General features: G+C 55.7%; 10 protein-coding genes across 18 annotated transcripts; 3 read left to right on the top strand and 7 right to left on the bottom strand.

Moving 5' to 3' along the window:
- Window positions 1–2,337, bottom strand: KVP17_004813 (uncharacterized protein; the record flags this gene model as incomplete). 3 transcript variants are annotated; one of them, XM_068523334.1, is made up of 3 exons in its annotated part: window positions 1–830; window positions 859–1,833; window positions 1,862–2,337. In XM_068523334.1, coding segments are annotated over 3 exons (2,281 nt in total), but the record flags the coding sequence as incomplete, so codon positions are not given. The 3 variants fall into 3 exon arrangements, with proteins under 3 accessions (XP_068375123.1, XP_068375125.1, XP_068375124.1); XM_068523335.1 differs by lacking the exon at window positions 1–830 and having other exon boundaries at window positions 855–1,833; XM_068523336.1 differs by lacking the exons at window positions 859–1,833; window positions 1,862–2,337 and having other exon boundaries at window positions 12–463.
- A 153-nt stretch (window positions 2,338–2,490) lies between these two features.
- On the top strand, window positions 2,491–3,405 carry KVP17_004814 (uncharacterized protein; the record flags this gene model as incomplete). The annotated part of the gene is made up of 1 exon (XM_068523337.1): window positions 2,491–3,405. One exon carries the CDS (start codon window positions 2,491–2,493, stop codon window positions 3,403–3,405), a length of 915 nt encoding a protein of 304 aa, XP_068375126.1.
- KVP17_004812 (uncharacterized protein) lies at window positions 3,400–5,485 on the bottom strand (the record flags this gene model as incomplete). Of its 2 annotated transcripts, XM_068523332.1 has the most annotated exons (4): window positions 3,400–4,423; window positions 4,452–4,578; window positions 4,651–5,430; window positions 5,458–5,485. In XM_068523332.1, the coding sequence occupies 4 exons, from the start codon at window positions 5,483–5,485 to the stop codon at window positions 3,400–3,402; spliced, it is 1,959 nt and encodes a 652-aa protein (XP_068375121.1). The 2 variants fall into 2 exon arrangements, with proteins under 2 accessions (XP_068375121.1, XP_068375122.1); XM_068523333.1 differs by lacking the exon at window positions 3,400–4,423 and having other exon boundaries at window positions 4,427–5,485.
- Window positions 5,486–5,601: 116 nt separating this feature from the next.
- KVP17_004817 (uncharacterized protein) lies at window positions 5,602–7,803 on the top strand (the record flags this gene model as incomplete). Its single annotated transcript, XM_068523343.1, has 1 exon — window positions 5,602–7,803. The coding sequence occupies one exon, from the start codon at window positions 5,602–5,604 to the stop codon at window positions 7,801–7,803; it is 2,202 nt and encodes a 733-aa protein (XP_068375132.1).
- A 149-nt stretch (window positions 7,804–7,952) lies between these two features.
- KVP17_004810 (uncharacterized protein) lies at window positions 7,953–8,267 on the bottom strand (the record flags this gene model as incomplete). The annotated part of the gene is made up of 1 exon (XM_068523328.1): window positions 7,953–8,267. The coding sequence occupies one exon, from the start codon at window positions 8,265–8,267 to the stop codon at window positions 7,953–7,955; it is 315 nt and encodes a 104-aa protein (XP_068375119.1).
- A 56-nt stretch (window positions 8,268–8,323) lies between these two features.
- KVP17_004815 (uncharacterized protein) lies at window positions 8,324–14,974 on the bottom strand (the record flags this gene model as incomplete). Of its 4 annotated transcripts, XM_068523341.1 has the most annotated exons (7): window positions 8,324–8,774; window positions 8,803–9,977; window positions 10,005–11,467; window positions 11,528–11,586; window positions 11,660–11,806; window positions 11,846–14,881; window positions 14,910–14,974. In XM_068523341.1, 7 exons carry the CDS (start codon window positions 14,972–14,974, stop codon window positions 8,324–8,326), a joined length of 6,396 nt encoding a protein of 2,131 aa, XP_068375130.1. The 4 variants fall into 4 exon arrangements, with proteins under 4 accessions (XP_068375130.1, XP_068375129.1, XP_068375128.1 ...); XM_068523340.1 differs by lacking the exons at window positions 8,803–9,977; window positions 10,005–11,467; window positions 11,528–11,586; ... (1 more) ...; window positions 11,846–14,881; window positions 14,910–14,974 and having other exon boundaries at window positions 8,324–8,647; XM_068523339.1 differs by lacking the exons at window positions 8,324–8,774; window positions 11,528–11,586; window positions 11,660–11,806; window positions 11,846–14,881; window positions 14,910–14,974 and having other exon boundaries at window positions 8,799–11,300.
- Window positions 14,975–15,451: 477 nt separating this feature from the next.
- KVP17_005355 (uncharacterized protein) lies at window positions 15,452–16,210 on the bottom strand (the record flags this gene model as incomplete). The annotated part of the gene is made up of 4 exons (XM_068515165.1): window positions 15,452–15,858; window positions 15,887–15,990; window positions 16,017–16,129; window positions 16,169–16,210. The coding sequence occupies 4 exons, from the start codon at window positions 16,208–16,210 to the stop codon at window positions 15,452–15,454; spliced, it is 666 nt and encodes a 221-aa protein (XP_068375133.1).
- A 38-nt stretch (window positions 16,211–16,248) lies between these two features.
- Window positions 16,249–17,028, top strand: KVP17_004811 (uncharacterized protein; the record flags this gene model as incomplete). The annotated part of the gene is made up of 1 exon (XM_068523329.1): window positions 16,249–17,028. One exon carries the CDS (start codon window positions 16,249–16,251, stop codon window positions 17,026–17,028), a length of 780 nt encoding a protein of 259 aa, XP_068375120.1.
- Window positions 17,029–17,254: 226 nt separating this feature from the next.
- Window positions 17,255–18,028, bottom strand: KVP17_004816 (uncharacterized protein; the record flags this gene model as incomplete). The annotated part of the gene is made up of 1 exon (XM_068523342.1): window positions 17,255–18,028. One exon carries the CDS (start codon window positions 18,026–18,028, stop codon window positions 17,255–17,257), a length of 774 nt encoding a protein of 257 aa, XP_068375131.1.
- Window positions 18,029–18,050: 22 nt separating this feature from the next.
- KVP17_004809 (uncharacterized protein) lies at window positions 18,051–20,656 on the bottom strand (the record flags this gene model as incomplete). 3 transcript variants are annotated; one of them, XM_068523326.1, is made up of 2 exons in its annotated part: window positions 18,051–19,627; window positions 19,654–20,656. In XM_068523326.1, 2 exons carry the CDS (start codon window positions 20,654–20,656, stop codon window positions 18,051–18,053), a joined length of 2,580 nt encoding a protein of 859 aa, XP_068375117.1. The 3 variants fall into 3 exon arrangements, with proteins under 3 accessions (XP_068375117.1, XP_068375116.1, XP_068375118.1); XM_068523325.1 differs by lacking the exon at window positions 19,654–20,656 and having other exon boundaries at window positions 18,051–19,607; XM_068523327.1 differs by lacking the exon at window positions 18,051–19,627 and having other exon boundaries at window positions 19,640–20,656.
- Between the last annotated feature and the right edge of the window lie 354 nt (window positions 20,657–21,010).

Genomic DNA, 21,010 nt, shown 5'->3' with positions numbered 1-21,010 from the left:
CATCGCCGAACCAAGATTCCAGCAGGACTTGGTTCCGACCGCTAAGAACCACAATAGTGTTGTTTGGATCTCGCGCCAAAGATCGCAGTGCCCTCTTCACTACCTCGCACGGCACAGAGCCCTGCGCGGTCAAAACCTCACAGCCAGGGGCGGCACTGACGGTGCTTTTGCTGGCGGCTAGAGTGCCTTCGTGGTCAAGGAAGATCACTCGGCTCTTGGTAGTGTTGTACCGCGAGGTAACGTAGTCCTGCTCGAGGAAAGTGAAGTTCTCGTTCATTGTCAGAACCCTCATGCTGTTGCCGAAGCCGAGCTGCATGAAAACCTTGCCATCGGTCTTGGAGGCCTTCTTTAGGTCTTGCAGGAAGGAGTGCGCCCAGGAATTGATATTGTTGTTAGATAGATAAAGTCGGTCCCGCAGCGTGCTCTCGCTGGCGCAGAGCGAACCGTTGAGTGCATCTTGCATCGCTTTGATGACTGAAGCGCGGTTCCAGGGGTTTATACGCGCCGCGCTGGCAAGAGTGAACGACGAACCCGTGAACTCGCTAAGAATTAGGCGTGCGTCATCTGCACGGCAGCATAGGTACTCGTAAGGGTTGAGATTCAATCCGTCTCGTAGGCTGGTATCAACCAGGCAATCCGAACAAGCAAAGAGCACATGTCGCTCGCAAGGCGAAAGAGGCCGTATGATAAGGTGTACCCGTTTTTCATCTTCCGGAACCTCAGTCAGTTGCGAATTCCGTCGAACTGAAGGACTGAACCGGCGGTTTATGCGCTCGACTTCAGGGAGTAGGGTATCCACCGTCTGTTGTCTGTCTTCTAAGGTTCCAAGTCTGAGTTGTTCATTCCCTCCGGACTCACTTGACAGGATAGGCATACTGCACCAGCACGACTTCCCGGCTGCCGTTGGCCAGGCAAAGCTCTTCAAAGGCAGAGAGTTTAGTGTGGAGCCCTGACATGCGGGTGAGGCGATCAACCGAGCCGAAGACGAACTTGCCAGCGAACCGCTCACTGAACTCCTCAACCATCTGATGGTGTCTGGGGTTGGACACGACTTCCTTTTGCAGTTTGGTGAAATCGAGGCATGCGTGCCCCATCCGTACGGAGAGGTCCCTACCATGGGTCTCAACGCATAAGTGGCCCCCGAGCCGAAAGCTGTGGTCCAGACCGAGAAGTCGTTTGCACGAGACCAGAAAATGACGGGCATACTCAAACATGTGGAAGCCGACCATGTCAGAGCAGAGGATGCCACGGAGTAGCTCTTCCCGGTAGGGGAAGCATCGGAAATTTTCAGACGAGGGAAACGGGACGTGGAAGAATAATCCGATGTTGCTTTGAGGCACTCGGCGAACCACGTTTTGTGCCACGAGCATGAGGTGGTAGTCGTGGACCCAGACAAGATCATAGGGGTCGATTTCATAGATTAGAGAGTTAGCGAAAAGAGTATTGACTCGCTGGTAAGCCCTCCAAAGAGCGGCGTGGTTGGAATAGAACAGTGAGTCCATGGGAAGGGACTGGTGGAAAAAAGGCCACAGGACTTCATTGGTGAAGGCGTTAAAGCCGCCAAGGAGATCATTGTCAAGATACACGGGTAGGCAGTCGTAGTCGTCTAAAATGGCACTGAGCGTTGTACGCTCGTCCTCGGTTAAGTCAGGAAGGCATGGGCATCCCACGAACTTCACTTGCTTGCGGTTAAGGGGGTCAAGTTTGGTGCGGACGTCGTATAGTGACGGTAGCACCAACGATTTTTTCAGTTCTACAGTAAACCCCTCAGGAGCTGAAGGGTCCCTCTGGATGTCTAGAGGTAACTCGAAGGATACAACCCAGATGTAATTTCTGCTTAGGAGATGTCGTTCGGGCTCACCCTTGCATGTCGTCCTCGTCATCAAGGGCTATGGTGTCAATTGAAGGCGTGGCGGAGTCCAAAGCCTGCAACGTGTTCGCGTTTGTGCGCTGAAACAGCAACTCCAGAGGGTGAGAAGCCGCGTCCCGTGGAGAACCCAGGGAATCCGTCTCCTTCTCAGAACCTAGGTTGTAGGTTCCAGGATCTTCGGGAATCACGTCAACACACTTCTGAGAAAGCCAACGGAGTACGGTGCCTCTGGAGTCAAGAACTGCGAACTGGTATTGTACATGTGTTCTTGGCTCCACATAGACTGGTCTACTGGAATGCCAAAGGGGGTAGACATCCGATGAAGTGGTTAGTTTCAGACCCGACGGAGGATTCCACTCTCCCAACTCCACAATATCGCCTACCACGACCACCTGCTCTCCGAAGCTAGTCGTGACCTCAGTGCTGAACAGCAGAGTGCAACACGTCGAAGGGTTACGTTTGCTCATGACAAAATGGAGTATAACCGACTAGAGAAGAGGCGGATTAGACGCGTCGGGGTGAGTAGAACGCCGCAGGAGATACTTGGTCGTTTCTTGTATGGCCTGCGACATACCCGCGAGGGCTTCACTCGTAGGCTGTTGAAAATCGGCGAAATCTGAATGACTGTACTCGGAACAGTCTTGGACGCCTTCTGGGCGGTGATCTACTGGCTGGGGCTGGCGCTTTCACGACTCTTCTTACCGCGGTGGGCACGAGGTCGGGCGGCACACAGACACGCACTCTCACGCAGCAGAGGGTTTGTCCTCGCAGTCTCAACAGGAGTGCCTGCAGAGGTTATCCAGCGGCTGCGGGAACTTGAGTCGTCTTTTCAGCTGGAGATTGAGTCGTCTGAACGACCGTTGAGCCTCTTCCAGGCGCGGCCAATGGTGGTGCTACTTTTTAATGAGGAGCCTTTGCTTGTTCTTAACAGTCATCTGATGGCTGACGCCTCCACAATGCTATTTCTGCTGCAAGAAGCCATCAATGCTCGTGGCCGTCATATCGACGCGGAGCCCGCGGCGCGCTTAACCCCAGTGGAGCAATCTCGCGTCCTCAGACAAGAACAGGACATGGAACTGGAGAAAGCTTTGTTGGTGGACAGACAACGCCATGCAGCGGTCGAAGCTAATAAGGCACTTGCTCAAGAGCGAGTTCAACGGAAAGAGTCACGAGAGGCGACCGAACGTCTTCAAAAGCAGCTGACACAGGAAAGCCGCGCAGAATCTCGAGGCGCGATGCGCAGGTCGATAAAGCATTTCTTGGGTGGCCGAGTCGATGCAACAGTTCGAATTGCCTGCAGGTATGGCAGCACCCGGATAGTGCAGTCGTTCTTTGAGACGGATGTGCTTTCGGACGTCCTTAAATGGATCGAGTCGAGTCCGGAGGTCGACCTCCCTTTGGTTTACAAGCTGCACTGTCCAGTTTGGAAGGACACTATCACGATCAGCAGTGCTGAACATACCAACGGACACGGAGAGACACTGTTTGCCTTAGACATGACGCCTTCGGCGGTCGTCTCTGTGATTCCGCTATGACCTCCAGACTATGTCGACTTCGTCCGTACGGTATCGTTGACAAAACGTGGTCTCTTCGAACGGAGTCACCTGCCCACACCGATGACCTAGAATGCCCGCGTATGCAATCATTGCTCCGTTGTCTACACAGTATCTGTGATCCATAGCGCCTAGAACTGCGCCTCTGTCGCTACACATCTGTCGCATCATCTCTTGCAGTCGGAGGTTACATCCCACGCCACCAACGAGCAGCACCGCGTCCGACTGCGTCAAAGCCATGGCTCGTTCCGTAGTTTCGACGAGCATGGCAAAGATGGTTTCCTGGGCGGCAAAGCACAGATCTTCAGCGGTGGCACCCTCCTTTTCATAGGATTCCAGTTTGGAGAGAATGCCCGAAAACGACATGTCCATTCCCTTCGTGGTGTAGGGCAGCTCCAACAGGCGCGTCCCTTTACGGGCTGCTTGTTCCACATGGAGCCCCGGGGCAGGATCGTTTGGAAGCCTCAGAAGGCGCGCCAGGCGGTCAATGCAGTTCCCTACCGCCATATCGAGTGTCTCGCCGAAGATACAGTATTTCCGATCGCTATAGGCTATTACTTGTGTGTTTCCTCCGGAAACATAGAGAATAGTTGGGTTCTCGAGCCCGGTAACGCACCTCCCCATCTCGATATGCGCCACGCAGTGGTTCACCCCAATCACTGGCTTCTGCCACAGCTTGGAGAGGGTACGAGCGGCAACTGAACCAACTGCCAGCGGAGCGCCCATACCGGGCCCCCTGGTGTAGGCAACGAGGTCAATGTCAGCTGGGGACATCTGCGCTTCCTTGAGGGCCCGGCTGATCAAGGAAACCACGTGCGTCCTGTGGTGCGCTGCTGTCTCTTTGGGCAAGAATCCGGCCCCTGGCGGACCGCAGTAGGTTTCCCGGGGGTTACTTAGGACCGTCCCGTCGGAATCCACGATACCAACGCCGATTTTGTTGGCAGACCCCTCTATTCCGAGACAAACTACCATCAAATGGCGCTTTTCAAGCACTTCTACTCTGTTATGGATTGCCACGTTTAGCCGACTCAGACTCACTTAGAAATGGTACCGGCTCTCCGTCCAACACAAGAGCGTGCCTGCGGAGATCCAGTACCATATGGTAGCGCTTCATAAGGTCTAATCCAAGCAAAAACTCGAGGTCGCCTTCGATAACTGAGAAAGATACTTGGAGGTGTTTTGACCCGAGTTGCAGGTCACACAGGTGAATCCTGCCCACGATCTTACCGATACCGACCCCAGTGGCGACACCCTGGTATTGCCGGTCGATGAGCTCCTCGAGCCCATTCTCTTGGGCAAACCTCAGGGACAGCAGCGATATCTGCGCGCCGCTGTCGATGAACGCGATTGCAGGCTGCTTGTTGAGCTTGCAACGCACGTAGAGCATTGATACGGACGTGTAGAGTTCTGGCATGTACTCCATCGCCATCTGGCGCTGCTCGGCTACTTTGGTCTTGTTGATGTGGGCCAAGATCACACGTTGCGACTCCGAAGTGTCGGGGTTTTGCTGAGCCTCCCTCAGCGCCCAGTCGTCGTCGAAGGCAGCACGCAGGTCCGAGACCATTTTCGCCTGCAGAGAGTCCCGAACAGCCTCTTTGCCGCTTACGAGTGCTCGCGCGATCCCAGGCTCCGTCATGCGCAGACTGGTTAGAGCACTGGGATTCGCAGCCACTCGAGCCAACAGAGCCTCCGTCTCGTCGTCGAACATGGTAGTCTGCAGCTGCCCGCGCCTCTCAGCAATGGCGGCCAGTTGTGAGGCAACGAACGCCTCTCGCTGCGCCGACTTTGATGAGGGGGGAGCAACTGGGCAAACCTTGCGCAGGAGCACGAGGTCATTGTCCCCCACGCCAGCCAGCTCCAGAGTCGTGGGCATGGTCACCTTCTTGTTTTTGTGGTAGAACTGGTAACTTTCGTTGGGGTTGAGCTGCAGGTCACAAGCACATATGTCTTTCAAAAGGTCGAAGGTGAACTGGCTGTCTGCCTCCACCATACACGAGGTTCCGTTGTCTGTTAACGGAGCTTTCTTGGACTCACCTGGTCGCACAACGTTGAGTCTGATCATTTTGAAATAGTGAAATCTGCTACTGCTGTGTCCTTCTTGGCTCCACTGACGTGAACCCCACTTTATCAGATGCGGCCCCACATCAGAAGGCTTATTCACTTAAATTGAATAACGTAATGGGGGTTGAAGTAGTGCTGATAGTCGCTCCTGCTGTTGTAGCTATGGGCTACGCATGCTACGAAGCCAGAAGGCTCCAAAAAATGAAAGTTCTTCCTGATGGCGTTGACATCTTGCCAGTTGGGGAGCTCCGCGCTTGCCAAACCAATCAGGAGAACGACGATGACCAGGACGAGGAGGCGTGCCACCTCCGGTCTCTACGAGAGATGGCTACCCTGTCGAAGCTAATTAGCGACGGAGCGATGGCATTCCTCTACACAGAGTATTACCATATCGCAATGTTCTCTGTTATATTCGCTGCTATCATCGCATCTATTGTCAATGCAGCAACAGCCGCTGCCTTCATCGTTGGCTCGGTGACGTCTATTGCATCTGGTTGGATCGGGATGCGTATCGCTGTCGACACGAATGTTCGCACCGCCAAGGAGGCTATTACGAGTTTGGAGTCAGCTTTCACCACTTCTCTGCGTGCCGGAAGCATCATGGGCTTCTCGCTTGTGGGTCTGGGCATCTTCAACCTCGCAGCACTCATCTGCGTTATGGGGATGTTTGAGACCGACAAGGTTAAGCTCTTTGAGGCTGTTGCTGGGTATGGCCTGGGTGGCTCCTCCATCGCACTCTTCGCTCGAGTCGGAGGTGGAATTTACACCAAGGCGGCTGATGTCGGTGCCGATCTTAGCGGCAAGAACGAGTACGGCCTCTCTGAGGATGATCCCCGTAATCCGGCATGTATCGCGGACAATGTGGGCGACAATGTTGGGGATGTCGCTGGTATGGGGGCGGATCTGTTTGGGTCACTCGCAGAGTCCATCTGCGCTGCCCTGGTAATCGCGGCGAGCTCATCCCAAGCGCTGGGTGGAGTGGCTGGCCTGGCCAACTCGGACTCCGGCCTGCTATTTCCTCTGATCATTGCCTCATCTGGCATACTTGTCGCCCTCGCAACACTGGGTTATGTGTCGCGGTACTGCCCTGCTAAGGATGTGGAGGACGTCGAAAAGACGCTGAAGCAGATCTTGACTATTAGCACAGCGTTTCAGACGCCTGTGGTAATGTCACTCGCTTGGCTTTTCCTACCCACCACCTTCGCCCTGGACAATTTTGGCGTGACTACCTGGTGGGCGGCTGGCGTCTGCATTCTGCTTGGTCTGTGGTCCGGTCTTGTTATCGGCTACGTTACCGAGTTCTACACCTCGCACAACTACTTCCCAGTGCGTGAAATCTCACAGACTCAAGTCGTATCTGCGGCAACTGGAATCATTTATGGACTGGCTCTGGGCTACTTGTCCTGCGTGATACCTGTTTTTTGCATCGCGGCCTCCGTAACGGTAAGCCACACTCTGGCTGGAATGTATGGCGTTTCCTTGGCCGCTCTTGGTATGCTCGGCACCCTGTCCCTGTCACTTACCATTGACGCTTTCGGTCCCATAGCCGATAATGCGGGCGGATTGGCAGAGATGGCCGAATTGGGCCCTCATGTACGCTATCGTACAGACGCGCTGGACGCCGCTGGAAACACTACTGCCGCTATCGGAAAGGGCTTCGCCATCGGATCTGCGGCCCTGGTTTCCTTGGCTCTGTTCGGCGCCTTCACCGTACGGGCTAATGTGACCAAGGTTGACGTGCTGGAGCCTTGGACGTTCTCTGGGCTGCTGATTGGCGCGCTGCTGCCTTACGCCTTCAGCGCCATGACGATGAAGAGCGTCGGTGTCGCTGCCACAGACATGGTAAAGGAGTGCATGCGACAGTTCCCAGACATCATCGCTGGGAAGATGGAGCCTCAGTACACCTCATGCATCAAAATTTCGACCGATGCTGCAATCAAGGAGATGCGGTGGCCAGGGGCCATCGTTCTTCTGTCGCCGCTGGCTATGGGCTTTGTCATGGGTAAGAACGCCACGGCTGGCCTGCTGGCAGGGTGTCTCGTCTCCGGCGTGCAGATGGCCATCAGTGCTTCCAATAGCGGTGGGGCTTGGGACAACGCGAAGAAGTACATTGAGACCGGCGCACTTGGCGCGGACTGCGCAAAGGGTTCTGCAGCCCACAAGAACGCTGTTACAGGCGACACCGTCGGCGACCCTTTGAAAGATACGTCAGGCCCGTCTCTCAACATCCTAATCAAGCTGTCAGCTATTGTCTCGCTTGTGTTCGGAGCCCAGATTGACTCTTGGTCCAATGCCACCGGAGGACCTTTCTGGATATGAGGTGTTGTGTTTAAGTTTGATAAACGTCTACAAAGATTAACTTCTGATTAACTTCTGTGTGACGAAAGCGAGCCGTATGCGTGTGAGCTGCGGAGACACGTACGAAGGAGTCGTAAGAGTTTCAAGCAGCAGACCTCTAACCTTGCGTGTCAAAATGATTGATCCGAAATGGAATCGTCAGCTATGCGACTGATTGACACCCGCGGTTCACGTCGCTTCTCCGCCAGCTCAACCAGACGGGCCAGCAGCAGGTCCCAGGCCGGAACCTTTCGTTTCTTAGGAGCATCGTACAGCGCGTCGAAAGCGGCGCGATCCTCTTCTTGTGCAAAGCGCTTTCGCTGTTTTGTCTTTCGCACTCGTCTCGCATGTTCAAATACCGAGGTGTCTGAGTGATCCGAGGAGGCGGACGGGATGTTGGGGGGAACCAGAGCTTCGGGGGTGGTTACGGAAGTTGGGCTCCGCATGAACACAAGAAGGAATGAATTATAAAGAGGACATCACAATAATTCTTGTGATTCTTTCATTTCAACTTAAATATACATGGCGAGTCGTTGCCTGTGAGGGAACTAGGGGCGTAGCTGCCTGAGAGGGCTTCCAGATGCGCGTAGATGGCGTTAGTTTGTGAGGAAGCCCACCGAACAAAATCGGAGTCGGCCTGACCTCGAACTTCTGGAAACCATGACAGAACTTCCCGTCCGGCCTCCGCAGTCGTCATCTCGGGTTGTCGCGACTGAACACTTCTCCTCAGCGTGAAGAATAGGAGCTGCCTTTTAAGTCTCCAGAAGAAGAACTCCCTAGACGTAACCCAAGGCACCTGGCGGCGGATCACCTTCTTGGCCAGCATCCTATGCGGGGTGTCATGCAGATCGACGAATGCCGTTGCTGCTTGCTTGTAGACAGGTAGAAGCTCTTCCAACCTCACACTCCACGACTTTCGGAGATCTTCCTTCTCAGCGCAAGTGAGCCCTGGACTGTATGAATAGCTGACCCGTAGTTTACCGTTCAAGTGCTTCGCGCAGCTCCTTACATCCGGTATCAAGCCGAGATATCATGGTTTCTAAAGTTTTCCGTTTGCATTTGATCTCCACGAGGCCATTGCTTTCTAGGATGCCGCCTCTACCTGTCTCGTCAGAGTACATCTCCATTACGTCCGGATTGAGTCTGGAGTCGAACACCACCCACGCCCCTCCCCGCAGCTCGCTCTTCGCCGGTATGTAAATGAACACGGGTTGCTTGTAGTCTACCAGCGCTCCAACGATGTCGGAGCCGTGCTTTAGCACCTCGCCGTACATGTCAGTGAGGCCGCCTGAAAAGCCTCTCCAGTTGGCTAACACGATCAGTGGGAGCTCCTCCTTTTCGAAGTCCCGAATGGCCTGCGCCACCTTCTGGGCGCTGTCGGGGTAGAGCACCTGCCCAGCACGTCGGGCTTCCCGCTCCGTAGTGTCGTCCAGAGCGGGATCGGCTGGAGTGGTGGTGGTAGTGATGCGTGTTTCGGAGGTGATGATACCCACAGGAATGCCTCCGAGCCTCCCTCTGCCCGCGATAGCCGACGTTGCCCAGTGTGCCATGGTTTCCATGAACGACCCGCGATCAAGCAGGCCTCCCAACCACGCTCCATCGGCATCCAGCCCCCCAGTCAGCAGCAGGCGCGGGTCGCTGCTGTTGCTGCTTGGGTAGTAGCGTACGGGTCTGGAAGGGATGTCGTGGAGACAGGCATAGACTGGAAGAGGCCCTCCGACGTAGGCTGGAACGAAGGATAGCCACCGGAGCGCCTGCAGGCACCCGTCGAGATCGGTATCTACGACCAGGTGAGCCACTCCATTCCGTGACATAACGTCCACCCCGCCGAGCTGGTCGTTTGAGGTGTAGGCGTCGCGGCCACAGACCCGGTTTAGCGCCTGGTACCCCGTCAGCAGAATTGGCGCGCCTGACGTTTTCTGGATAACTCGTTGCCCCAATCGCGCTAGGTAGGCTCCAATGCCGACGGACCTTCCGGAAACGAAGGTAAGCAGGAAGCCTGCTCGGTAGTCTTTGACCATGGATGCCGCGATACACGCGGAGCCAGCGAGGTTTTCGACCCCTATTCCGTGTTTGGCCCCGACGACGCAGGTGAGGCGGTGACACAGGCCGCGCTCCGGATCGAGGTACTCGGTCGACTGGACAGAGTCGGGTTGCTGGTTGTATGGTGACGTTTGTCTCACCTTCAGAGACTGGAAGTCGTCGTCGGTGAGAAAGAGGTACTTAAAGCCTCTTTGCGGCACCTGGGGGTCGAACCAGGCAATCTGAACCTTGGCGAGAATTTCATCTGCGAGTCCCAGTCTTGCACCGCTATTTGCAGCGATGAAGACCCTAGGGATTCCTCTGGACCTGGCGTACCGTGACACCTCAGCAAACAGGTGATCTTCTTTCAGGCCGAATGATCCGCCTTGAAATGTGATGTCATTAGCCACAACTACCAGCGCACGACCATCAGGAGCCTCAGGTGTCTTCACTACGAGCTTGAACCCAACCATGCCTACCGAGTTGAGGCCTGGCTCGCGCCTGACCTCGGTCAAATCACCGGAGGCCGCGAGCACCAGCTCGGTCCAGTAGAAGCACCCGGCCGGAATGAGGCTGGCTACAGAGGATTCGTCGGTGCCGAGGGCGGCCAACTGCGTTTGCCACAAGGCCATTACTGCGTTCTCGAAGAGCGAGACGAAATCGTAGACGTACGTGGTGCCCAGCCCTTTCGCAACCCCCCGTTTCAGGTCGACTGCTGACAGGTCTGCCCTCGGGCCCCGCGCCGGCACCTCGATGTGGAAGGAGAGCTCCTGCTTCGCTTTCATCAGGCGAGCAGTTAGCGCCTCATCCGGCCCGGACGGAGGCTTCACGGGCTCCCCTGTTATGGGGTTTGTCATCTCGAGGCACTTGGTGACTCTGGCTTCGGTTAGGGTCGTGTAGTACAGTCTCACAGGCACGGAGCAGTCCGAGGAAAAAAGAACTCGTACCTCAACGCTGTCAACCCCGAGCCTCGAGAATCGCAGTCCGAACCGCGGAATGCAGTCCGTCACCTCTGCTTCAACTTGTGACTGCGTGACGCGAGCCGTCCAAACCGTGATCTGAATGGTTCTACTGGAGTGTGCACGAGCGCACTGCGGGGAGGAAGCGCTCCCAGCGCCCCCCGTCTGAGGGACCTGCCATCGGGGTGTCCACGCAGCGTCCTGGTCGCTGCCGATTTCCATCGTGTTGAGAACGTCGTTCAGGAGCTGTTCGATGCCGTCGTCGTAGTCAGAAAACGCTTTCCAAAAATACCGGGGCTCAACCCCTTGGGTGAAAACGTAGACACCGCGGTCAGAGGACGGAAGCCGTGTCAGAGAAGTGGCGTCGCCGCTCTCGGGGCTACTGGTATTTTCCACCATCCGCGATAGCTCTAAGAGCGGTACCCTCCAGGGGGCTACCCACTGGATCAAGTCACTCAGACTCGACCTCGTCGAGGTGTAGAACCGGAGCTGCGGCATCTCCGTTGAGGACTCCAACCACGCGACCGTCACCGCCTGACAGGCCACGTGGGAGATACTCTCATTCAAATGATCAATCAAGGCGCTGACGTCGTCCGAGGACTGCACGCACACAAGCGCCAGGTCGAAGGCGCCCAGATGGTCCAGCGAGAACTCCGCAGCGGAGCCTGGCGATCAATGAAGAGCGAAACCAAGCGAGATACGAATGTCAGACGTGCAGTCCTCACCGTATGCCAGCAGCAGCGTTTTCTGACGCGGCACGGAAACTTCTCTAAAGCCAATAATCCTGAAGTAGGATAAAACAGGCACAGATAGGCTTTAGATAATAGGACTGATAATGAGATAAAAGCAACCCCCACATTTTGTCAAATCTTTGCGAGATGCTCTTCGGCCTCTCCGTCTGTGTTACCTGCGATGATCTGGCCTCAAAGAACTGAATAAGGTCGTGTGACCACGACACTGCCAGGGTCACGGATGCGGATAGATGCGTGACCGGCGCAACGGCGCTGGGTGCGAGGCTGTAGTGCTGATAGCAGATCCCCTACCCTGCGTAGTGTCGCTGTACAAAGGCTTCGCACGCTCGAAGCGCCGTCGGCAGCGATTCTCCACACAAAAGTTCGAAGAGACACTCGATCGGCGCGTTCTTCAGTGTGGACTGGACGCGGTCTACGGTCGAGGCAGGCGTACCATGGTGAGGACTGAGGCAGAGGAAGGAGCGGGACCCCAGAGGGAGGCGCGACAGGGCCAAACGGATCTCGGCCATGGTGCTCTGGAACGGAAGGCGCGGCTGTTTGGTGAGCAGTAGCTGTTGGGCCATCACCGCTACTGAGTGTAAGTTGGGATCATTCAGTCTTGACAGGTCCTTAAGTGGTGCTGTCAGAAAAGGAATCAACTGGCGCCATTCAGAGGACGCAAGTCGTTGCAGAACGCACATAACAATGCGTTTCCTGTGTGACGTTTGCTGACTCATGCGTGCTAGGTCGAGGAGTTCGTTTGGGTTCTTGGTGCTTCGGAGCACCAGGCAACACCTGACGTAGTCAGAGTGGGGAAGCGAGAGCTGTCCGTTCAAGAATGCAGACAAGACCTCCACAACTGCATCGACTACCACACTCCTTGTTGTAGAATAATGCTGACCATAGTGCCGGAGAATGTCGTAGAAGCGGTCGGTCAGCATGGGGTCTTTTACTGTGTCTAGCAATGGATCGAGTTTCTCTGTCAAGGAAACGAGAAGCTCGCCATGTAGAGGCTCCTTGAGTTCGACCCCGTCAGTTGAGAACTCCTTCCAGCCACGGTCAATGATTTCGCTGACCGCCTTGTCGTGCAGTCCGCATTCCTGCAGTAGCTCTCGTAAACACACGAATGGAAGTCGCAGGTCCGTGCTCGCCGTGAAGAAACGGCCGACGGCGGCTTCAAGGTGTTCAGTGGGAAGGTCGCAGTAACCGCTCAGCAGCGACATGAGGTGCGCCCTGGACCGAGTGTTCTCGACCACCAAGTCGTGGGGCGTTTCCACAGTTGGAGTTGACTCTTCAAGCACCTCACACGTCAGGGGTAGGGGAGCCACGATGTCGTCCTCATCCAATTCCAGCACCCCCAGCAGAGCGTTGGCTGGGAATATGGACCCCTCCAACACCATGTGCCGCACCTTGCCAGAGTGCTGCAAGGGAAGTTCCACGTACATCTTCATCACCTCGATTTCTGCGAACGGTTGGTGCTTCTCGCCACGGTCGCCGTCGCGAATCAACCATCGGACCAGATTGCCATCCATGGGACTGACTATCTTCCTCGGGTCCACATTTTCAGTGAAGGTTCGAGTCATTGAACGGACTTCAACCTGAATGACGCCTTCCGGCCCAGCATGGATACACGCTTCAAAACGCTCGTAAGTGTCAAGCCTACGGATGCAGTAGCACATGTCCAACCCCACAGACCGAAACTCGAAAGTGGAGCAGGTGCCATTTACCTCCAGAAGGATGAGATCCGGGCCCACAGAAAAACACTGAAACCGATACCGCTCTTCACCGTCTTGGAACCCCGTGACACAGGCTAGAAGCAGCGTGGGCGGTAGTTGGCCTTGGCTCACCTTTGTCGTGAAGTTCTCGGCACTCAGTTGAAAAGCTTGATGTGATTTGTACAGCGCAGCGGCAACCGGAAGCCGGAAGTCGCGGGGGTCGGCGGGAGGCGTGAGGCTCTCCTCCAGCCAGGTAGTGTGCACAGCGTTGTCCTTGAAGGTCTTCGAGCTCAGAATCTTCAGGAGGACGTCTCTGTTGTACGAGATCGCCCCCTGCACGACTAGGCCTTGCAGTCCCTCCGCCAGCCGCTGGCGAGCCACTTCCCTAGTGGGGCCTCGGGAGAAAACGTGCCCAAATTGGGAGTCCATATGCTGTTGTATTCTTCCCTGGGACTTCACGCTGAAGTATCCCCAGACATCATTCATAGGAGAGAAGCTCACCTCGAACACAGGCCCCGTTGTAGGCCTGAATGTGTTGTCCTCGGATGTAATTCGTGCTGAAATAACATGCGGAACGGCATGAGCCTCGAGGTTTGCGGGAGTGGAGTTCTCCTCAGAGGCGGTGTTCCTTCGGATCAACATGTCATTTACGTCATCGATTTCGACTAGCCGATAGCCCAGCGCAATCTTAACCTGCGCCGCTGTGAGGTTGACACTGTAGGCACCTTCAGTGACGGTGTGCTCCACCTGCAGTCTCGAGTTTACCTCAAGAAAGTAGTAACAGTCAGAAGCCATATCGAACAGGAACTCTACTGTACCAGCATTCGTATAACCCACAGCGGAGCATAGACGTATCGCGTCCTGCTCCATCTTGGCCAGCGTTCGCGCGGGCACTGCGATAGCCGGTCCCTCCTCAATGATTTTTTGGCACCGGCGTTGGACTGAGCAGTCCCGCGTGCCGACTGCGATGACGTGGCTGAAGTTATCGCCTAGGACCTGCACTTCGACATGTTTACAGTTCACCATGAGCCTCATACAGAAGACATCGCTGTTTGGGAGCTCAGCGACCACCTGACGGTAAGCCCCAGCGGCCTGAGCCCGACATAACACCTTGCGTATGCCTCGGCCGCCCCCACCCGCCGAGGCCTTAATGATGCAAGGATAGCCGACGTCGTCGGCGCAGGCCACCGCCTCCGCCGGGCAATGGATGCAGGCTCGGCGGACGTCTTCCTCGTTTGGGGCACATCCCGAGATGGACACGTCCCGACCGGACCAGGCCACACAGGGAACTCCCATGGACTGTGCTACAATGGTCGACCTGATCTTGTCACCCAGGAGTCTCATCGGCTCCGCCGCGGGGCCAATCCACGTGATGCCTGGCTGCTCCCGACTGAGCAGCAGGGGTAGCTCACAGTTCTCACTCGCGTGGCCCCACCCGGGCCACAGGGCGTCGCAGCGGCTATGCGCCGCTACATCCACCACACGCGCCACGCTCGCAAAGTTATGGACATTGGGTCCCTTCGGCAATTCAACCATGAGATCGGCCAACTTCAGGTACTCAGCGTTGCCGGTGACGTCATCATCAGTGGCGACCACCGCGAAAGAGGTTCGAGGGAATGCATTTTTGAGGGACCTGAGTGAAACATAAGGAGGTGACTCACTTGAGGGCCTTGAGAGCAGCAAGCCCATTATTAGCAATCAGGATGCGCCGGAAGCATCGTGACATTGAATAGTTTTTTGTGTTTTTCGAAGCACCACTTCAAACAGCTGCAGAGTAAGCCAACAAACAATACCAATGGTAATGCCCCTGCTGCAAGCGCGATTTCAGTTGAAGAGGCGTGCCGCTTCCATTTAAAGGCCAGAAATACCTGGCAATTAAAAAGGGCCACAAATGATGACGAAGGCAACGCAGGGCAGTGACGTGAGGAGCTCTATGCCGCCTGACTCAAATGGCGCAAGAAATTTTGCCCCCTCTCGACATGACATCAATAGACCCTCAATATCTGTGGCTGGTTGTGCCAAAAGGCTGCGACTGTTTACTCCTGCGCAGCCTACATCTTGTATGTGGCTGCTTGAGTCGTGGATACCTTATAACGACCGCCATCGAACCGGACTGTGTTAGGTGCGCCATGAGCAGAACGAGAATTGCACTCACGACTACGATGGACTGCCAGCATCGTTCTCATATTTTACCGTGAAATAGCTACGTCAGCTCTGACTCTAGCGCCTCGTGAGGTTGAATGCTACGAGCTTCGTCCCGCTCCTGCGCAGCCACTACGGCTGCCGGGTCATTGGCTGCCTCGTCTGGAATCCCAGCATCTGGATCGCGGCCGCTTCCCACCGCGTAGCTCTGAGCAGGTTCAGCATGTGAAGGTCGTCGTCCACGTACAGCGCCGTAGCGAGGTTGGAACGCCTGGCCTTCGTCCTTGCAGAACACGACTTGAGCTCTGGGCACTCCTGGCTCGAAGCGGAGCGAAAAGGACTGGCAGTTGCTGTACAGCGCGCATCTACTGGCGATCAATGCTAACGACTCGTTGGATTGGAAGTGCTCTAGAGACTCCCCACACTCGAAGCTGACGTTGGCTTCCAAGCTGAAGCCGCTGGCCTGGACTGATTACGGTGGCTCGATGCTGCTCACTCTTAGTGATGTCTACGGCAGTTGTCCAGTCGTCATCCTCCTTCCCATCCAGCCAGGAACCACCCCGGCACAGTACAGCTTCCTTCTCTGTGGACTTCGGATTGCTGTCTCCTGGCAGGATTTCACTCACATTGATAGGAACTCACATGACGGGTCTTCGCGACAGAGGCTCTCCGCACCTTCCAGAGTGAAGGTGGTCGTTGAAACCTGAAGAAAATCATCTCCCGTGCAGTTGGCTGCCCTCTGGGGCAGGATCTACTGTTCACTTCCAGGGTGTCTCACTAAGAATCCGAATTCATTGTCTGCTGCAGCAAGCGACAGCATAAAGCTGAGATTCATCGCAAACAGGCAATTTAGCCGGCATGTTCAAGAAACGCCGCAGCCGCCCAGTACGCAAACCAACGGAAGTCGAGGAGGAGCCAGACATCGCGGTATCCTTCGAGGATCGCAAGGCGCTGGCCTTTCTTAAAAGGAAACCCAGGGGTGTCGCGATCGCAGAGTTGACCCAGGCAGAGGACGCCAGAAAGCAGAGCAGCGATGAGGAGCACCCTGTAAAGGGAGGAGTCTCCTTTGGCGGAGAGGTGGTGGCAGAAAGAGGTCTGGAAGAATTCCTGCTGCGGCATTTAGAGCCCGAGAAAGCCCAGGAGTCGGACGCCCCAGTGGCTCTTCACGAGGAGACGCACCTCTTCGAAGTCCCTGCCGACTTGCAAATTCCAGACACGGAGGTAGAGCGCGAGGTGCACAGCATCGACTGGTACTCCGGGTTGGCTGACGTTCCTCTAACGGTCCAAGACAAGTTGAAGGCTGTCGAGGAGACAGAAAAAGTGAAGAGACGCATGCTGGGAATGGAGAAGAAGCACGTCGTCTGGAAGCACGAACCTTACAATGTCGATTACTGGGAGAGCAGTCAGCGGGGCGGACGCGACGAGTTCTGGTCCGAGCTAGAAAAAGCCAGAGAGGAACGCGACTATGACCAGTTCATACAGGATGAACGTGGTGACGACGGTGACATCGTACCACAGGGCTTCTTCCGCCGAAAGAAGCGCCGCAAACCCGATAGAATGTACAACTTTGAGACCGCATTACCTGGCGCAGACTCGCTTAGAGATGCGTTCGGAGCACGGTTTTCCTCTCACGGGTGACAAGTGTGAATTTTCACATTTCAGCTTGCAATGCCCCGTAGTTCGTCCTTGCCAAACGCAGATGCTGCGCCCGCTTCTGCGACGGACCCATGGCGGATACCCACACTGAATCCTTTTGACAACGACGCCTGGAAGAGGTCCACCAAGTCTCGAGACCTTCCCGACGTCCCTCGAATCGTGCGGATTCACATGCATGGTGACATCATCTAATCTCTTGTCGAATTCTCTAGTCTTCATTGGGCTCGTCTTTAAAAGCTTCAGAGAGAATGTCGAGAAAAGCCGCAACCTTGTCCTTGTGACTGTGCTTCGTTATGTTGCTCTCGTCGACGCCGAATTGACGCAGCACGAAACCCATCTTATCATTGCGAATAAGATGCTCCAGTAGATCGAGAGCGCTACCCATCTCCGAGGACCTCAAAGCTTCCTCAAGGTCCTCCGTAGATTGGTAGTTGTCAGGCAGGAGTCGGGCAATCTCTGCGACAGCAGCCTTGTTGGTCATCAGACGACGGCGGATGTCGGCAGTGAGAGCACTACGAAGGCTTACAGCCTTCACCGCGCATAGCGTTTCATTAATGGCTCGGTGCTCTGCAGGCATTCGGGCAGGATCCACCAGAATCCGGCTGTGGATTTCCTCCAGCCTTTCGAGGTCTTTGGCAGGGTCTGACTCCTGCAAGTAGATCAGATCGTATGCGTCCTTGTTGTCCTTGATAGCGTCCGCTCCGTAAACCTCCATCTCGACCGGTACCACGATAAACGCACGACCAGTGGTGCAGGCTTTGATCCGTACGAGGTAGGCGCCCTCGGCATATATGTTGCCGACTTCATCGTCTTTGCGCTCTGCCGGGTGTGCTGTCTGCAATATGCACGCCAAGCCTTCACGCCGCGAGAACTCCAACCAGCCAGGAGTGGTGACTGGAGTCACCACTCCATCGGCGCTCCACACACAATGGTTGCCTCGGTACCTAACTGGCGTCATGTCATCTGCCAGAGTCTCAGGCATATTCTGTAAATCAATGCGGTCATTACGAACTACGAAACAGCGCTTCTCCACGAGAGCGGAGTCGGTTTAGAGACTCGACAGGAGCCAGGTCGCTGCTTTTTATGGTCTCGCGCTCTCGATCTGTCTGGCGGAGAGATACCCTCTCTGCCGTGTCGTCCGACTTCTTTGACCGTCTGCCAGGCTCGAACAGCATGCAGCCTACCTTGTAGACATCTTGCAAGTAGGACCACAGGTCGTCCTGGTAATCGGGAAACGCCGTCAAGCGGCTAGGAGTGGGCTTCGGCTTTGGCCTCGGCTTGGGTGCTGGTTTCTTGGCCGCCCCAACAAAGATGCACGACATCATAGAGCGACTGACGGAGCTGGCACAGAAGGCCAATTCTCCAGGAGGGTTTGCTGCCAGCTGCGCGGTCAGCATCCGCAGGCCCGCCTGGTCTATCATCCAGACCTCCCCTGCTGGCGGCATGTGGCTTTTCAACACCGACGCCTGCTGTCGTTGTGCCGTCTCCTCAGAATATGCAGTAACCACGGCAGAGTGTTGGGAGAGGAAAGGTCCCACAACTGTCGGTGGCCAACCCGCTCCGACGGTGGTCTTGATTAGCGGAACCAGATGCCGCAGCGCTTGCATGATTCTCCTTGAGTCCGTTCCGAATACTTTTGCCACGTCTGCTACCAAGACACACCTTTCATTGGCGACGGCCACGACTCTCACGGAGACTTGGTGCTTGGCCTTGGCTTGGCGGGGGCCGTCAGGGTCGTGCTTCAGGCGGACTTTCTCAGACCAGCGAGGCACTGTTACGGGGACGACACCGAGTAGCAGCCCAGGAGGAGGCGGAGCGTAGTTTCGGTACGTTGACGTTTTCAGAGGAGACGTCGTCTTCCGAAGGATGCTGACCAGCTCCAGATGACGCTCGTCCATCGGTCGTATTTCCGACGAACGCTTGGCCTGACAAAGGCCCAGCAAAGCACAGTAAGTGGCGTGGAACGCCTGCCAAAACGATGCCGTCTGGCTAGTCCAGCGGCCAGTGCTTTTGATTTCTTTAGAGAGCAAATAGCATCTACCAAGGTCTAAGGCTTGCTGCACCCAGCAGCCCTCTTGGGTGTCCAAATCGGGAGCCCCAAACAGCCTAAGTGCCTGCATGACCTCCCCCACTAGATCAACCTCCTCCAGGCGCACAGCTTCGGATAGGGTATGCCGGAGGAATGAGTGCTCCTCCTGCAGCTCAGCGGAACTTAGCCGGAATTCGCCCCACCCAGACACCACGAAAATGATGTGCGTCACAAGGTACCCCTGGAGAATGTAGTCCTCGCGGCCCAATTCCAAACAGGAACCGTAGGGCCTCACGCCTGTGATAGCGGTAAGGACCGCGACCACGTCAAGCGGAAAGGGAAGGTCCGCTTTGCGGAAGATGTCGCTCCACACGAGCATGTCCGTGGCCTTTGAGTAGTCCAACCCCCGGAGCTGCGCCTGAGGAAAGGGAAAACCGCAGACAGGACACTGGCTTAAGCTCTTCTTCTTCGGAAAGGATGACCGACAGTTAGGGCAGGCCGACTCGGGCATCACCACTTCGGTGTTGTGCATCTCAAGCACATCGAGGAGGTCTGTGTGTGGGATCAGTACCACCCACCGAAACGTTCGGTACACTGCTGCAAAAACCGGTGGGTAGTCTTGGCCCTTTCAGTGAAGGGGCCGTGAAGTGCCGCCTCCGTGAGATAAGCTTCGACAACACCAAGGACGACCTGAGGGTTACTCGCCACTTTATCGAGCGTGGCTGATGTCATCGATTTGTACTCGCGCTGAAAGGCAGCGAACCAGGTATCCAGGACCTTTGCTGCCATATGTTCGCAGGAGTCTCGGACCACGGTGGCGTCAGCAAAGGCGATTATGTTGCACGATAACCACGTGATCTCCGATGCGAAATGGATGAAGTTGTCAACATCATCGAGGTCGTCCACACGTCCACCAATCCGCAAACACAGCTGTCCGAGGAAGTTGGTGCCTCGGAGGCAGGCTTCCTGCGAGCGGATGGCCAAGCAGTACCTCCGGGTGTATCCCTCAGTGTGCACCAACCGGATGTCAGCTAGAACCCTATTCGTGTGACTTACAAGATCCACGTGGCCCGAGACCACATTATTCGCGTCGAACAACGGCACCTCTCTCAGAGGCACGGGGGTCTGTTGTAGGTAGCGAGTCACGTTGAACGAGTGCGATCTCCAAGAGGCGTGATGGGGTGTCGCCTCCAGAGTAGGGTACAGGAGGCACTTGGGGCATGACCAGGGTTCATCCTCGGCGACGCTCGGCACGCAGGCCGCCGGAAGCTTAGGGAGTCTGGCCACACAGACTTCATGGTAGACCTTGACGCAGCTGTCGCAGCATACAAGAGAGCCGCCGGTGCCACAAAGCGCACAGAAGAAGCTGTGCGCCTCTCGCCCGCCATGGACGGCGCCTGGCTCGGATTGCTTGCGCAAAACGGCTGACCGGTGGATTGTAGTCTTTTGTTTTTTAGCTGGTGGATCAGACTTAGGCCTCTTCAGACGGCCTGGTTTCTTGTCCCCGCTGCTGCTGAGTTCGCTGGAGGACTCAGAATACACGGCTTCTTCGTGCGAGTCGTCCGAGCTGGGATTACACATCGGTGCGCGTAATTTTAATAGTTAACTGACGCCAAGGGGTTGAGTATGGATCTAGCGGCGGCAAGAAGGAGTCCACTGCTGGTCCACGGGATCGGGACAAAACGGCGCCTACCTCCTTTTTTGTGAGAAGTGCACTCCTTTGCGGCATTCTCGGAGGGATTGTCTGGGATGATTGCTTATCTCCTAACTGGTTCTGTTGTACCATGATTCGAACCCTTGGTAGCCAGATCAGTTCGATTGAGGATGCTAGCTCCTTCTTCTGATATTTGTGAGGGAAGGGATACCGGATGATAACTTTATTTCCTGACATCAGTGATGCTCATCCTTCAGACTGACAGGGTAATCGCCGGATGA

This window comes from the organism of the source record quoted next (assembly GCF_019968985.1).
Source record: "MAG: Porospora cf. gigantea B chromosome Unknown PgB_NODE_355_length_21010_cov_153.882, whole genome shotgun sequence".
Taxonomy (NCBI): Eukaryota; Apicomplexa; class Conoidasida; order Eugregarinorida; family Porosporidae; genus Porospora; species Porospora cf. gigantea B.
The sequence above is the reverse complement of the archived record's forward strand: the minus strand, read 5'-3'. Positions and strand labels throughout refer to the sequence as shown.